We start from the raw sequence: 17,908 nt of genomic DNA, 5'->3' as shown, positions 1-17,908 counted from the left end.
ACGGGTAAAACAGAAACACTAACCCCTGTAGTCATGTCACACTCACATGATATCAGTGCAGGCAGTGGTAGGTTAACGTTTTTTATAAAAAAAAAAATCTAAATTTTTATTTATTTTTTTTTTTAAGCTGGGCCACCACCCTCAGGGGCCCAGTCGCACCTGCGACCTCTGCACCCCTGTAGTTTCACCCCTGCGCCCATGGAGTTACCTAGGAGTCAGCACTGACTGGCTAAAATACAAGTCTGTCAAAAGAACTGAAATAAGGGGGCTGTTAGAAGATGCTTAGATACAAGGTAATAACAGAGGTAAAAAGTATATCAATATAACAATGTTGGTTATGCAAAACTGGGGAATGGGCAATAAAAGGGATTACTGTATCTATCTTTTTAAACAATACAAATTCTGGTGTAGATTTTCCCTTTAAGACATGCACATCTTATTAGCAAAGTGAAATACTTTTCCACTTAAAATTATAAATTGTCTTAAGAATATTGTAAGTTAAAATGCAAATGTCAACTAAAAAAATGGTATCAAATCAAGAATACTTAGCTCACCTGATGTTGTGAATACTTAGTTTACCTGATGTGAATACTTAGCTTACCTGATGTGAATACTTAGCTTACCTGATGTTGTTGTGAATACTAAGCTTACCTGATGTTGTTGTGAATACTTAGCTTACCTGATGTTGTGAATACTTAGCTTACCTGATGTTGTTGTGAATACTTAGCTTACCTGATGTTGTTGTGAATACTTAGCTTACCTGATGTTGTTGTAAATACTTAGCTTACCTGATGTTGTTGTGAATACTTGGATGCACTGAGTCTCATCTCCAGTGCAACTCATATTAGTATCATCACAGTTGTCAGAATCAGGAGAAAAGCATCCTCTGCAGATCACACCATTCCTCTCAGAAGTAACAGGTGGTACTTGATTGAAAAAAAGGAAAGTTAACCAGTAACATTACTTACTTTTAGAAGTAATAAAGTGCAAAAAGGTTTAAAAGCAACATGATGGAGTAAAATTAAATGCTCTATTTCATCAGGGAATTTTATTTGTAATCTTAACAAAATCCTTTTATTTTTAAAACTGGAAAAGGCTTAAACACATAGGACCATGCTGAATGATCTACTAAGTGCAATCATTATAGCCCAGTTTGATATTACAAATAATTGATTGAAGAATTACACCAGACTTGTTTCATGCAAAGGATAAATAAATACTTCCCATGTTTAAAGTGATGCTTAATGTGCTATCCAAATTTACCTTGATGTTACAAGTTGATTGAGTGCCCAATGCGTGCAATAATCAACATTCTAATATCCCTTTTTAAAATCTGTATGAAACTTGTCACAAGTGTTAGCAGTACTCACCAGCTATAAAGTCTACCTAACCCTATTATAATAAACCTTAAACCATAACACCCAACCATTGAATTTAACCATCAACTGTTATTAACCCTTACCAATTACCCAACAACAATAAAAACACCACTTTTAACCCCTAACCAACACAGTGCTCTGCTATTAAGCCCTAAATAACACAGCCATAATGGTAAAAACCCTTCTGCTGAAAATGCTACAACTCCCAATGCAAATAAACAACAACTGCTATTAGCTTCCTAATCACAATCCCCAGTAGCCCCCTCTTCTGTTAAACCTCCAATTGTCACAACTCCCAACTAGGGTTGCCACCTCAGCAATGTTTTCCTGGACACTTATAAGTTATACATGCTGCAGGGTGTACAGGGAGGAATATGTATAGTGTTTATAAATAATACTATCAAGAAACACAATACATGTTCCTCCCTGCAAACCCTGCAGCATGTGTAACTCATAAGTGTCTAGGAAAATATGACTGAGGTGGCAACCCTACTCCCAACCCCCTAAAAAACTCTCATCTGTTAAATGGAAAGGAGTCTGTATGTAGCTCTTGTATTTTTGCACTTCAATTTTAATCTGGCCAATAGCCATTGAACGCTCCTGCACTGCTCCAAAGGATCAAAAATTATTTTGACTCTGACTTTGTGTTAACTTAATCGCTGCCTTTTTTTCACACCCCTGTGCTAAGCTGATTTTGAGCTTTTTTTGCTGCTTAAATTACAATTATTTTGTAAGTCATATTTCAGTGAGTGACCAATACAAATTATATTTTTTTCAGCAAGCCCAGTAGATTAGGGGTATGCCATTATCATATTTATATTTCACATGAGAAAGCTGCAAAAATGTATGCTTTTATCAATATCTTAGTTAAATAACACTGAAATTATCTCAGTGACCACCTGCTACTGTGATCAACTTACAAAATTATTTATCCAGGATATCCAAATTTGAAAGAGGCTTTTGTTGTACTAAAAATTAGAGGAGCCCATGTTTGCCAGAGTAGCATAAAAGTACATTTTTGCCAGGTAATCGTAGGAAAAGAATACTATAATGTGTTTGTACTTACAAGTGGGGATGGGTGGAGTACAGTCGTCGGTATAACAGCATGTATGATCATTCCTTAAATAACCACTGGGGTGACTAAAGCTTGTAGACTTGTCACAGCATTCAGGTTTTCCACAAGCTCTGTTAAATGTTGTAACTGGTTCCACTTCACCTAAATAAATAAATACATAGATAAATCATCATACATTTTATTTGGTATCACAATAAAATCTGGGACATGACAAGAGGTAGTTGGGATATAAAATTAGTCACTATAAAGGCTGAAAATATAAACATTGTTTGTCCACAGTTAAAGATTGTTCTCAGCTTGGCCAGCAGTAATAATGGGAACAATATACCAAGGTTGTTCTACCAAAGTTGTTCTGTTAACATGTAGTTGACGCAGTAACTGATACATAAAAGGTACATTTGAACCATGATCTTAATGAGTAAGAAGAAGTGAATATAAGGAATGTTGGCTCAAGGTATTGGGATGTCTAAACAAGCCACCTATGTATTTTATCTAAAGAGTTGTTAAAATATGAATTTTGACCTTACAAGAAACAATGATGGGGTTTTGTGAGACCCAGTCATGAGGATCATTTACTTGTATCCACCTGGCGAAGGACCACACCTCTAATGTCAGCCATTGTCAGCCATTTTCCGTCATTTGTGAAAATATAACCTCATACAACTATACACGCTTTTGCTTAGTTTTCAGGTGTAGCAGTGCGTTACCCATTATAGTGCAATAGACCTCCTTGAATTATGGGTTGTGGAAACATAGTTACATATTTATGTTGTCCTTGGTGCAACTTTTTTTTAACACTTTACGCTAGGTTTTCAGTCACGCTTATCTGTTGATTGCAAATTTTATTTCCACTCCTGCACAACCGTTTACTTTGAACTTGTAATATGCACGCTAGTTAGCACAGTCGCGATATTGCTTATCAACACCCGCACTAACTTTATAATCTAGCTCTAAGAGTGTTAATGGGAGGCTATAAATTGGGAAATGTTTGGCTTTCTTTATATATTTATATGGACCATCGCTGGTATCCATTCTTTTAATGTTATTATATGTGTTATACAACTTCTATTTCACGTTATCTGCTATTTTCCCGGCCTCTTGTTATATAATGTATTTAAGAAATACAGCATTAGAGGGAAGTATGGAATATTTTTCAAACTTTGCAGATTTTTACAAAAATCACAAACTAAAGGGAGTGGAGCACAATATTTGCTCTCTGGTCAGTAATATCAGTGCACGCAAATGTGCTCTGGTATTACAAGTAAAGCGCAATATAAAAGCGACTTCGCGTTTGCATTTGCATGGAAGGTTTGCACTCGAGAGAGCATGCTTCCATAGACTCCAATGAGAGACTCGTTCTCATTCTGACAAACATGGCTGAAAACCTACGACAGTGAAGGCGGTAAGTATAATATATATTTATGTGTTAATATGTGTATATACTGTTTAGTATACATGTAATTCACTTCCCTCTAATCATGAGTGCAGCCATAATGGAACCTAAGTTACACTGCAGGTATGCTGCAGTTGTGTAAATAGGTCAGCACTGGAATTTAGTGAATGATAGATTTAAACATTGCAGCACCCATGACTAGAGGGAGGTGGGGAATAACTTCAATACTATGCTTATAAAATGTATTTAGGGCCATATTACTAGTTGAGCACAATATATCACTTACACTAAAGCAATATTTGCACTCAACTGAGTAATACCAGCGCACGCTAATTTGCACTGGTATTACGATTTAGGTGTAGTGCAAATGCGGCCTCGTAATCGCATTACATGGAAGCATTGTGCTCACGAGAGCGCACTTCCATAGACTCCAATGGGCCTATGGAGAACTAGCGGCATGAGAACTAGCGCAGTGAAGGGGGTAAGTCGTGCAGTGATGGGCAGCAAATTTAAATATATATATTTACATGAATATATACATATATATTTGTGTGTATATGCTTTTTTTCTAACACCCACACCTACCAGTTCTAGCCCCTCATAACTGCTTATTGCAGTTATTTTATTAAAAAAAAATATTTGCTTGTATCTTTATATTTTAATAAAGAACTTCAAACTTTATTTTGGGGGCATTTAGGGGACTTTTATAAAATTAACCAAATATCTGATCTCTGATTAACCCCTTAAGGACCAGCGACGTACCCTGTATGTCGTTGGCCTTTTTTTGGGACTTGATTGTTTTATAGCGCGGTCTTGCCACCAGCGTTGAGACTGCTCTATTCCACAAAGCCTGCTGGAGGGAGGGCATTAATAGCGTGTTCTTGCTAGACTTGTGCTATTATGTCCTGAAAAAACCCTTAACGACCAGCGACATACAGGGTACATTGTTGTCATTAAGGGGTTAATTTTATAAGCGCTAATTGCTTGTAATGACTGGTTATTTATTGCATGCCTGCAACTGGGCAAATTTGCCGTTTGCAGGCACTCGATAAATTAACGCTACACTTGAATATTCTAGCCCTTAGTGTTTAATGTCCCTTTAAAAAAAAAAAAAGATATATTCTACAATACTCATTTATGATCGCATCTAAATCTCTGGACTAACACAGATGCTCCAATTCATTCTAAAAAATGTAAAATATTTACATTATGTACATGTTGTTTTGTTGCAAATAACTTTTTCCATTGTCTTTAATTGATAAGTAGAAAGATCCAGTTAACATACCAACTGTTGCATGTGTGATTACGGACAAACAGACTTCTCCAGCTGCACAGACAACTGACGGTCCATTGCAAGGGCTGCCGTCTAGTGTTACACAATGTATGCATGAGAGACAATTACCTATAAGAGAGAAAAACAATATTATAATAAAAATATTTGTTATTAACCAATTTGGATTTATAGGCTTGGTTGCTGCCAAGATTATTTAGAAAATGTTGAGCCTCACACATTTATATGGGTTCAGGGCTTTAGCAATGTCAGATTCCATAGAACCTAAATATTTTAATTATAAATGTGGGGTGAAGCTAGTGTATAGATTCCCTTATTCCAGATTAGATTTTGCAGAAAGAGTAAACTTTAGAAGGACATAAAAATGCATTTTCATCATTGCACTATTGCTGTTTAATGCATAGAAAATTCAGCTCCAGAGCAGTAATGCACTACAGGGATCTTGGGGAACAGATATCCACCAATCACCAGCTAGTTACCAATGTAATAGATTTAGCAATGTTAGAGTCCAAAGAACCCATAGATCTAGTTTTATATGGATGTCTCATAAGTGGGGTAAAACCTAGCTGGTAGTGGTTTGTATAAGTCTCATACTCTCCCTTTCTTAGGTCAGATTTTGCTTCTATTTAGAAACACGTATTAGAGAAAGGGGGACAGTTCTTTTCGGAATAAAACTGAATTTTTTTTTTATTTTTTTTTGCTAGAGGAAATCCCTTTGCAAATTGGTCATTAGAGTTTTGTAATGTTGGATTACAATTTAGCCTTTTTTTTATCTATCTAGAAAGTTTAAAGGTACATAAATGTGTAAATGCCAACACTCATATGTGAGGGCACTGTATTATTGCACATTACTTGCATGTTACTATTTGTTTGACCAATGCCACTGGGTTAAATACTGTATATAGTTCAATTCTGCTCCAGAGCAGTAATGTACTACTAAGAAGAACAGAGCTGATAAGTCAATGACAAGAGGCATTTGTGTGACGCAACGAATCAGTAGCTAGTTCTTAGCATGGTAGGTTTTCTTTAAAAAGATGCTTCACAAACAAAACTCCTTTGCTAATTTGAAAATTATGTTGTCAGGCTATTCTGGTGATAACCAGTTATCTTGCTTGGCAATTCTGACACTCAGGTCAACTCAGGGACACTTAAGTCAAAATTAAACTCTATTTATTCAGATAGTGCATGCAATTTTAAATAACTTTCCAATTTAGTTCCATTAACAAAATGTGCACAGTCTTTTTATATTTACACTTTTTGAGTCACCAGCCCCTACTGAGAATGTGCAAGAATTCAGACATAACTGAAATTTGTAAAATAAATAAATAAATCTACTATTCATTTGAAGTTCAGACTAAGTGCTATTGCATTGTCTTGTTATCAGGCATTTGTTGATTATGCAAATATACTGTATTTACTGGGCCTTTAAGACTAGGAATGCACATTTAACTAACTATTCATTATGATTACTAATCATGTGCAATCAGTGGGGTATAGATTGTTTTTGTAAGCAACTTCCTTTATTTGTGTAAAGAACAATTTTGAAATGTATGTCCACAAAGGTTTTACAATTATTGTGTAATCATATATTTCAGCATGGAATGGGTTTCCTCATAATATTTCCTGTAATTTTACAAAACCTCAAAAACAAGGTGACCTAGAGGTGAAAATAATTTTGCAAAAAAATTGAAAGACAGTATATGGGTCACACTAAAGTACCATTTAATTGAGACATTAATATTACTGTTAAATACTAAATGGAAATGAGATATGTGCGGTTCGTTTGGTTCCAAATCGAAATTAGGATGAATTTGCCAAATTCAGAGATTCGAATTAATTTGAATTTCCGAATTACCCTAGCATTGAAACTTAACTAATCCGAATGCATTTGTAACGAATAAATCCAAATTAGTTTAAAATTTCTGGGAAATAACATCACTGAGAATCTGTCCTGGTCACTGAATACATCCACTTTAGTCAAAAAGGCGCAGCGGCGACTCTACTTTTTAAGAAGGCTGAAGAAAGTACATCTGTCTTCTCAGATCTTGGTTAATTTCTACCGCTGCACCATTAAGAACATTCTTACCAATTGCATTTCGGTGTGGTACGGTAATTGTATCAACCTTGACCGGAAAGCTCTGCAACGGGTGGTGAAAACTGGCCAGTACATCATTGGTTCCAGCTACCCTCTATTGAGGACCTTCAGCACAGGCGATGCCTGTAAAGGGCGTGCAGTATTATTGGAGACTCTTTCCATCTTAGCCATGGACTGTTTGTTCCCTTCCCATCTGGGAGGCGGTACAGGTGTATGAATAGCAAGAGAGTCAGGCTAAGAAATAGTTTTTTTTTTCCCAGAGCTGTTGTTATTCTGAACACAAATACCTAATGCTGATTTTGTAAACTTTTATTATAGTCTCTTTTTAGATTGTTTTATCCTTTAATTGCAGGCTATCTCGGACTACAATTGCTGTTTAGCACTTTCATTTATTAATCTGTATTATTATTTGTGCCTATTACACGGATTGCACTTCACACATATCCATATCACATTGATAATTTGTATTACTCTGTTACACTTTTTCTGTGTCTTATATATTATTTTTATACAACTGATTTGTTGCCTGATACTGATTTGCACCATGCACTTTTCTATTATGCTGAACCATGATCACACTGGGATTCCCAGTGTGTAAATTACTGTTTTTTGTCATATCACACTTAAAATTGCACGTATTTTATGCATCCTATAATATAAAAGGCCAAGTGTGTTTGTCCAAAGCTGTCATGCGCAGTAGAGACAGCAAGAGGACAAACACACCTGGCCTTACCTAACAGCTGTTTGCTGCAAAAGTGGGCATGGCCGGGTGGATCATGGGCATGGCTGGCGGGAGAGTGGATGTGGCCGTGAATGGCCGGGTGTGCGGGCGCGGTCGGCGCGAGAGAGAGGGGAGAGAAATAGAAAGAGAGGGGGAGAGACAAAAAGAGATAGGAAAGAGCTAAAGAGAGGGGAATGTGCAGAAGAGAGGGGGGAGAGAGAGCAAAATAGAGGGGGAAGAGCAAAAGAGAGGGGAAAGAGCAAAATAGAGGGAAGAGAGTGAAAAAGAGAGGGGGAGAGAGTGAAAAAGAGAGGGGGGAGAGAGAGAAAAAGAGAGGGGGGAGAGAGAGCAATAGAGAGGGATGGAGAGAGCAAAAGAGAGGGGGGAGAGAGGGGGAGAGAGAGAGCAAAAGAGATGGGGGAGAGAGAGAGCAAAAGAGAGGGATGGAGAGAGAGCACAAAAGAGAGGGGGAAAGAGAGCGCAAAAGAGAGGGGGGGAGAGAGAGCACAAAAGAGAGGGGGAGAGAGCGCAAAAGAGAGGGGAAGAGAGAGAGCGCAAAAGAGAGGGGGAGAGAGAGAGCAAAAGAGAGGGGGAGAGAGAGAGAGAGCAAAAGAGAGAGGGAGAGAGAGCGCACAAAAAAAGAGGGGGGGAGAGAGAGAGCGCGAAAGAGAGGGGGCGAGAGAGAGTGCAAAAGAGAGGGGGAGAGAGAGAGAGCGCAAAAGAGAAGAGGGAGAGAGAGCGCAAAAGAGAGGGGGAGAGAGAGTGCGCAAAAGAGGGGGGGGGGAGAGAGAGCACAAAAGAGAGAGAGAACGCAAAAGAGAGGGGGGAGAGAGAGAGCATAAAAGAGAGGGGGGAGAGAGAGCGCAAAAGAGAGGGGGGGAGAGAGCTAAAGAGAGGGGGAGAGAAAGCGAAAGAGAGGGGGAGAGAAAGCGAAAGAGAGGGGGAGAGAGGAATCAAAATAGAATGGGGGAGAGAGCAAAAGAGAGGTGGAGCGAGAGAGAGCGCAATAGAGAGGGGGAGAGAGCGCAAAAGAGTGGGGGAGAGAGCACAAAAGAGAGGGGGAGAGAGAGCAAAAGAGAGGGGGAGAGAGAGCAAAAGAGTGGTGGAGCAAGAGAGAGAGCGCCAAAGAGAGGGGGAGAGAACGCAAAAGAGAGGGGGAGAGAGCACAAAAGAGAGGGGGCGAGAGAGAGCAAGGGGTGTGACTGCTGTACTGCAAAAAATGGCCCGTGTGAACAGGCTTTAGGACTAGTTCACATATAAAGTATATCACTTTTAATTATCGAGACTACGTATTTAACACCTAAGTTACTTCATTTTATAATTATTTATGACTACTAATGTATTAGTTTCTGCACCTTATACTATTTATTGCATGTCTGGGTTAGATGTTTTTAATATATTTTGTTACCTTGTTTTTTTCTAACTTGTGCAATGACAATAAAAGGAATCTTATCCAACACTCGAATGGTCATGGACTAATCACAATTCAGTATAAAAATTAAATTTATAATCACAAGTCAGTATAAAAATTAAATTTATTGAGATTTAGTGAGATAGAACAGTGAAATAATTCCGTTTGTGTAACTTGGAACCATCTAAATCAACATAACACATACTGAACTTCCAAATGTACGAATCGAATCTGAAACAAATACATCCGAATACATCTGAATTTATTTGAATCAGAATGAAGCCAAAATGTATCCAAATTCAAATTGATCCGAAACGAAATTCGAAAAAATCCAAATTGTTCTGAAACGAACCGAAACAAATTTTTCTGCTGCACAGATGTATAATAGAAATTAGCTTAAAGTGATATGAAAAAGTCCAAGAAATGCACTTTGCTTGCATACACAATCCTTTAGAAAAACATATCAAATTATTTATCTACAAAAAGCCCCATAGACATAAATGGTGGTTTTCTTGAAAGAAAAAAAAAAAGATTGTATACATTTTTCTAAACTATTGTGATCAACCCCTATAGCCATAGGTTAAAGGGATACTGAACCCAATTTTTTTCTTTGATGATTTAGATAGAATTGGTGGCTACATTTAGCTACCAATCAGTAAGCTCTACCCATGTGCTGAACCAAGATGGGCCGGCTCGTAAACTTACATTCCTGCTTTTTCAAATAAAGATATGAAGAGAATGAAGAAAATTGATAATAGGAGTAAATTAGAAACTTGCTTAAAATTGCATGCTCTATCTGAATCATGAAAGACAAAATTTAAGTTCCGTAATTTATGTTAAAGGGACATGAAACCCAAATTTTTTCTTTCATGATTTAGAAAGAGCATGCAATTTTAAACAACTTTCTAATTTACTTCTATTATCTAATTTGCTTCATTTTCTTATTATACTTTGCTGAAAAGCATATCTAGATAGGCTCTGTAGCTGCTGATTGGTTGCTGCCCATAGATGCATTGTGTGATTGGCTCACCCATATGCATTGCTGTTTCTTCAACAAAGGATAGCTAAAGAATGAAGCAAATTAAATAATAGAAATAAATTGGAATGTTGTTTAAAATGATATTCTCTATCTGAATCATGAAAGAAAATGTTTGGGTTTAGTGTCCCTTTAATGCCTTCTGATTATTGTACTTCACAACTGTATACTTTACAGTGCTGCGTAATATGTTACCACTTTATAAATAAATAAATAATAATAATAATAATAATAAATTAAAAAAATGTAAACACTCTCCCTGAGTCTACATTCTGCAAATTCTTAACTTGCAGGTTGCAGGTTCACATGAGCAAGCCGTCAAAATAAAGGGATATGATACCCAAAATGTTTCTTTTGTGATTCAGACAGAGCAAACCATTTTTAAAAAGTTTCCAATTTACTTCTAAATGTGCTTAGTTCCCATGATATTCTGTGTTGAAGAGATACCTAGGTAGGCATCTGGAGCACTAAATGGCAGGAAGTAGTGCTGCCCTCTAGTGCTCTGGCAAATGGATAACATTCTTGCAAAATTGCTGCCATATAGTGCTCCCGAAATGGTCTTGCTCCTTAGCATACACCCCGGCTTTTCAACAAAAGATACCAAGAGAATGAAGAAAACATTGCTAATAGAGGTAAATTAAAAAGTTGCTCACAATTGGATGCTCTGTCTGAATCATGCAAGAAAAACATTTGGGCTTCATATCCCTTTAACCCTTTGAGTGCTAAGCACTTTCCCACCTGGGTGCTAAGATTTTTTAATGTTACTTTTATTATTTTATTTTTTGAACACTTTTTTTTATAACTTTTTTTTTATTTTTTTCAGACCCCCAAGACTTACACTGTTGGAAAGTTAAGGCGATTACCTTTCCAATGGTGGGTCTTGGGGGTCTGTAGCTGCTTAGATGCCTGAGATACAGGCTTCTAAGCAGCATGCCCCCTGCTCCTATACTTAACATTGTTAAGTATAAATAAAGTTGTGCGGTGACGTCATCACGTTATTGCGCGTGACGTCACCACGCAAAACGGAAAGCCCCGGCGATGCCTGTCACTTTACAGGCACGATCGCCGGGGTAGGAGCGGGTGGGAGCCCCCAGATCTCCCTCAAGGTGGGAGAGTGCTAGTGACGGCTCTGTGCCGTCATTAGCACCAGAGTGGGAAACTCTGTGACGGCTCAGAGCCGTCATTAGCACTCAGGTTCCAAAGCTACATCCACAGCTTAGTAAATAGAGAATTTTACCATAGGACAATATGTAAAGATATTGGTCATGTATTTTAATACTAAACAACGGAAATCACATTTGCAGCTTTACAAATGATACTGGCTCAAATCATACTAAATAAATAGCACTAGTTTTATGGTTACAGTTTGATTTTCATTTGAGGCAGAATCTATTTGTTGGTTAGAGGCAAGTGGTAAAAACACTTCAGGGCCAGATAAAGTAATTCCCCACCTGGGATCACTGGATGTCTTAGTGAAGAGGGGGTAAGTTATACCCCAGCAGATTCACCACACTTTGCAGGGATACTTCTAGTAAGGGATTTATATTAAAGGGACACTCGGGACAAATTAAACTTTAATGATTCAGATAGAGCATGACATTTTAAACAACTTTCCAGTTTACTTCCATGAATAAAATGGGCACAGTCTTTTATATTTACACTTTTTGAGTCACCAGCTCCTACTGAGATTGTGCAAGAATTCACAGTATATACATATATGCATTTGTGATTGGCTGATGGCTGTCACATGGTACAGGGGGAGTGGAAATATAAATAACTTTCAATCTAAGTGCTATTGCATTGTATTTGTATCATGCATTTGTCAATTAAACAAATCTACTGTATTTACTGGTCCTTTAATGCAAGATATAGGTTATATACATTCCTGTACTTTATAGGCTTAAATTGCTTATGTATGTTTACATGTTTGTGCAAAATTAAGGGTTAAATAAGCATCTTGTTAATGGCTCACCTGGGGCGCGATCCGATATAGATTGTAGTTTTCGGCGCAAGCGAGGTAACCCGCGTCGCCCGCAGTTTCAGCTCGCAACTCGAGCTATCCAATATTCAGCGCCGTCAGATGCTAAACTGGCGTAAGTCAGAAAAACCGACGAGCAGGCAAAATGTGCGCAAATACACCTTTTAGTCGTCGCAACTACTTGCGCCTGTATTTTGTTCACGTAAAGTCTCAATAAAGTGTAGTTTTATGCAAATTAGCCTACGACTCGTAAAAAATAACGCCAGTTCTAAGAGATGCGCCACGTAATGACGAGATTCAAAAATCATACTTAAACACCTGCGCAGCCGCCATTTCTTCAGTGTGTTTGGTTGGTTCTTGGAGCTACAGCACACTACAGCGAGTAGAGAGATTAGTGGTAAGAGTAGTGAGAAAGGAGCATTTCATCAAGTTAGTTAGGTCGGATTGTTGGATTGTTAAGCCAGTACATTTACTTACACTTTTTTTCATATTGCACACATTTTGCATACACACATATACAAAATACACAACACTTTTTTTTGATAACACCCAACACTTTTTATTTATCTTTTACAGTTTGAAAGGCTGAGTGTCTGGTTGTGATTGTGTGTGATTGAAGTGGGAGTGAGTGTGAGTGTGTGAGTGTGTGTAGTGTGAGGATGTCAGGGAGAGCTAGGGCTGGGGGGAGGAGGGAAGGGGAGTTGCAGGGAGAGGATTATGGACAGGAGGAGCAGCAGGGTCCCCGTCAGGGAGTGAGCGGAGTGGGGAGAGGGAGAGCCAGAAGGGAGGATGGGAGTGGGGTTGCCCCAAGGCCAGGCACACTGAGAAGAGGGATAGAGGGTGCACATGGGGATAGAAGGGGGGAGGAGGGAGAGGATAGGGAGGAACCCACACCAGGGACATCCCAGGGAGGGAGCCAGGCAGCCCAGGACGAGGAGCGTATGAGGTGTCCGAATTTCAGTTTTGCCGAAAACCTCGCTCTAGTCCAGGCTGTCCTGGAGAACCATAATGCCCTCTTTGGACAAGAGAAGGGCAAAGGAGTTGCCCGTAGGCGTAAAGATGCTTGGCAGAAGGTGGTGGAGGCCGTCAATGGTGTGTCCCAACAGAGGAGGAATGTAGATGGCCTAAAGAAGAGGTGGAATGATTGCAAGAGGAGAGTCAAGGAGAGGATGGGCCAGGAAGCAATGTCCCAGAGGGCAACAGGAGGTGGGCCTCACTATGAGGCGGAATACAATGAGTGGCAGGAGCTCATTCGTAGGTCCCTGAGCCTCACAGCAGTCCGTGGACTTCCAGGGGCTCGTGACTCAGGGACTGCAACATCAGCACAGCATGCTGGTGAGTAACATCCCACACACTAGTATTATATGTATTTGAGTTATAACATCCTATATTGTCACACATTCATGTACACAATGAGGAACATGGTATTTTGCTTACTAACAACTAAATATACAATGAGATTTAACATTAAAGGGACATGAAACACAAAGAATTTATTTCATTATTCAGATAGAGAATACAGTTTTAAACAACATCCAAATTTACTTCCATTATCTATTTTTAATTATTATTTTGATAATCTTAGTTTATTAAATATCAATGCACATGGGTGAGGCAATCACACGAGGCATTGATGTACAGCCACCAATCAGCAGCTTCTGAGCCTATCTAGAAATGCATTTCAGCTAAGAATATCAAGATAATGAAGCATATTAGCTACTGGAAGTAAATTACAAGTTTTTTAAAATTCCATGCTTGGCTAGCTGAATCATGAAATAATAAATATGGGTTGCATGTCCATTTAATGCTACTTAACACATTGAAAATCATGATATGAGGTCGAATAGTGAAATACTAACATGTCTCAGAGTAACACAGGCCACAAGCCACATGTAGACCTTTCAGTAAATGGACACCATAGTCATCACAACCATAGTGTCACTTAAAGAAAACATTTTCTCCATCACTGACATGTACACAGAACTATTGTATGAAACACATACATGTATACTTTGCATATTAAAAACCCTCATATCACAAATCTCAATGTGCACATGCATGTTATAGAGTTTGACATGAGAATGTGGATAGGCCCTAGCATGTACATTGTATGCCCACATGGATAGATATCTGACTGTACTAATCCCTCTCATCATTTGACTCCTCCACAGAACCTCCAGTCACCAGGGTGCCTACGCCCATGAATCCCCCAACACCGGATCAAACTATATGTCCACCTCAACCACCGGTACAGATAATACAGCAGGAGTATGCCAGGCATGACATGGCTTGGACTGCCTCAATAGAGAATCCAAATATCATGCCGCCTGCATTACAGGAGGATACCTGGCAGGAGCCCTGGCCCGAGGAATATTCCTTTGGCTTGGAGGGGGAGCCCCGCCAGCCCCGAAGGGTAGATGTATTTAGCCCCCCACAAGAATATCATGGCACTACACGATTATACCAGCAGGCTGAGTGGATGCACACCAGCGGCCATTGGGACTATCAGTCCATCCCGACATCGGTACCATCATCATCAGTTGGAAGGGCTCCACCAACTGAAATCCATCGCCCTGCACCTCCAGCTCATATTCCTGTGGCTGCACCTCCAGCTGAGCTTTTGTTCCTGCACCTCCAGCTGAGGTTATTGTTCCTGCACCTCCAGCTGAGGTTATTGTTCCTGCACCTCCAGCTGAGGTTATTGTTCCTGCACCTCCAGCTGAGGTTATTGTTCCTGCACCTCCAGCTGAGGTTATTGTTCCTGCACCTCCAGCTGAGGTTATTGTTCCTGCACCTCCAGCTGAGGTTATTGTTCCTGCACCTCCAGCTGAGGTTATTGTTCCTGCACCTCCAGCTGAGGTTTTTGTTCCTGCACCTCCAGCCGAGATTCCTGTGCCTTCCACCTCCAGCTGAGGAACACGAAATTGAAACAGTGCCGATTGTCCCTGCTGCTGAAGAGCCCATGGATCAATTGAGTTCCGCCATGGGTGACGAATATATCTCACTACAGAGGAGGCAAACATTGACATGTGAGACTCTAACGGCAACGTGTCAAAGAATGCAGAGGGAACAACACAGGTTCCATAGGAGCCAACAGCGTTTGCAACAGAGATCAAATGAGCTGCAAAGGGACATGGCAGCATCTGTAACAGCTATGGTCCAAAACCAAAACCAAATGCTGCGAGTCATATCGGACATGCAAATACAGAGTGACCAAAGATGGAGGGAACAGAACCAACTGTTGGGGGTTTTGGTGGAGCATTTCACCCACCAGCAGGACATCGCATCAAGCATCTCCTCTGTGACCAGCACTCCTACTGGATCCACACAACCCAGGAGAGGCAGAAGACCCACTCCAGGCCCCTCATCTAAGAGGCCTAAAAGAAAATAAATATTATTCTATTTCATTGAAAATCTTGTCCTCTGTTATTTACTATCTAATTGTCATCCACATCCATGTGAGGTGTGTTTTAGTACAGTAATATTGGTAAAACATATAATAATACCTGTGTTGAAATGGACCAAAAAGGTATTATTATAATGTTTATGACATATTCCTGCTCAATAAACAACATCACATGGTTGTGTCTCAACGGTACATATAGTAATATTCACTTCTAAGATGTACATCAAGGTTTCTCACATCCAATATAAATTGACACGTTGGTATATATAACTAATAATGTATTTAAAGAAGGTGTGAACATAAGGTATAAATATCCATTATCCTCATTCTTAATGATAGTGAACTAAACATGAATGAAACAAATGATAAATATACAGTAATTAGGGTTGTTAAAGGGACATGAAAGCTAATTTTTTTCCTTCATGATTTTGAAAGAGAAGATAATTCCAAAAAGAAATTATAATTTCATTCTATTATTTATGTTGCTTCATTCTATTGATATTCTTTGCTGAAAACCATATCGAGATATGCTTGGTAGCTGATGATTAGTAGCTGTATATAGATGCCTCCTGCGATTTTTTCACTGTGTGCATTGCTATGTCTTCATTAAAGTATATCTAAATAAAAAATGAAAATAGGTAATTGATTTAAATTATAAGGTTTTTACAAATTATCTTCTCTATCCTTAATCATGAAACAATATGTTTGGGTATAGTGTCCCTTTAAGGGAAGGGGGTTGGGATGTAGTAGTTTCACTTACATGCAGTGGAAATCCAAAGTTTTAAATTCTGCAAGACATGATATATACACATGCAATGGTTGGTGAGGTACTGTCAAACATCATAATACATGTGAATGTTACGGTTTACTGTACTTATGAATAAGTAACTTACAGGTGAAGTATTCCCGGATGACATAATCCCTCACTTCATTCCCCCTCAGAGTCCCCCTGTCCACATCCTCAAGTACAGGAACCAGCTGCTGCTGCTGCTCTGGGTCAATGTCCCCCAACAAATGTGTGTCCACAGCAATGTTGTGTAGAATACAGCAAGCATTGACAATGGAACACACTTTGTTGGGGTTATACTGTAGTGCTCCGCCTGTAACATCCAGACACCTGAACCTGGTTTTTAATAGGCCAAAGCTCCTTTCAATGACATTCCTTGTTCTTATGTGTGCCTCCTGGTACCTGAGTTGTGGCTCCGTAATGGGGTGCACCAAGGGGGTTAATAGCCATGGTCTGCAGCCGTACCCTGCGTCACCTGTCATGTAACATATGTGTTTGGATTACTACAGGTACATCATGTGCTTTAAAGGGACACAACATGAATCACATATAAAAGATAGATTTAATAAAAACATTAATGGAAGTAATCAGGATAGTTTATTAAAATTAAAAGGCCTATCTGAATAATGGAAGTGCAATTTATACTAGACTGTCCATTTAATAAGAACCTGCAATTGTTAGCAGCTTGATAATTAACTTCGATTAGATCATTTTCTCCATTCTATAGATAACTTTTGATGACAAGCATATTAGATATGCTCAATAGCTGCTGATTGGTGGCTGCACATAGAAGCCTCATATGATTGGCTCATATATGTGAATTAGAAATTTTAAAAAATAAGATATATAAAGAATGAATAAAATGATATAAGAGAAGTGAATTGTAATGCTGTTTAACATTGTATTCTCTATCTGAAACATGAGATGAAAATATGTGTTTAGTGTCCCTTTATTAGAAATATACAGACAGAATGAAGGTACTCACCAAGTAGCCATCCTCCCGAAAGTGTTCCATTTTCAAACATATTGAATAAGGAGGTCTGGCGCAGGATGTAGGAATCATGTGCACTCCCTGGGAAGCCTGCATATACATGTAAGAATTTCAGATTGGTATCGCAGACCATCTGGCAATTCAATGAGTGAAACCCTTTCCTGTTAATATAGAGGATTGTCTCCTCATGTGGGGCCACAATACGCACATGTGTGCAATCAATTGCCCCCATGACATTAGGAATACCCCCCAGTCGATAGAAGCCTTGTTTAAGACGGTTCCATTCCTGGGGGGTATGGGGGAAATGAATGTATCGTTGTGTCTGGTTATCTAGAGCAGTCAGAA

At 39.0% G+C, this 17,908-nt stretch overlaps 1 protein-coding gene across 1 annotated transcript in view; it reads right to left on the bottom strand.

The window, feature by feature from the left end:
• Positions 1-17,908, bottom strand: part of LOC128639101 (phospholipase A2 inhibitor gamma subunit B) — a 51,468-nt gene that overhangs the window by 27,914 nt on the left and 5,646 nt on the right. Inside the window, exons 2-4 of the mRNA XM_053691252.1 lie at positions 5,133-5,249; positions 2,446-2,595; positions 789-926 (exon numbers count right to left, since the gene is read on the bottom strand). Of these exons, the coding sequence (XP_053547227.1) occupies positions 789-926; positions 2,446-2,595; positions 5,133-5,249 (405 nt within the window). The remainder of the gene's footprint in view (positions 1-788; positions 927-2,445; positions 2,596-5,132; positions 5,250-17,908) is intronic.

Source organism: Bombina bombina, chromosome 8 (assembly GCF_027579735.1).
Source record: "Bombina bombina isolate aBomBom1 chromosome 8, aBomBom1.pri, whole genome shotgun sequence".
NCBI classification, from domain to species: domain Eukaryota; kingdom Metazoa; phylum Chordata; class Amphibia; order Anura; family Bombinatoridae; genus Bombina; species Bombina bombina.
Note: the sequence above shows the minus strand (reverse complement) of the source record. Positions and strands in the feature narration are given on the sequence as shown.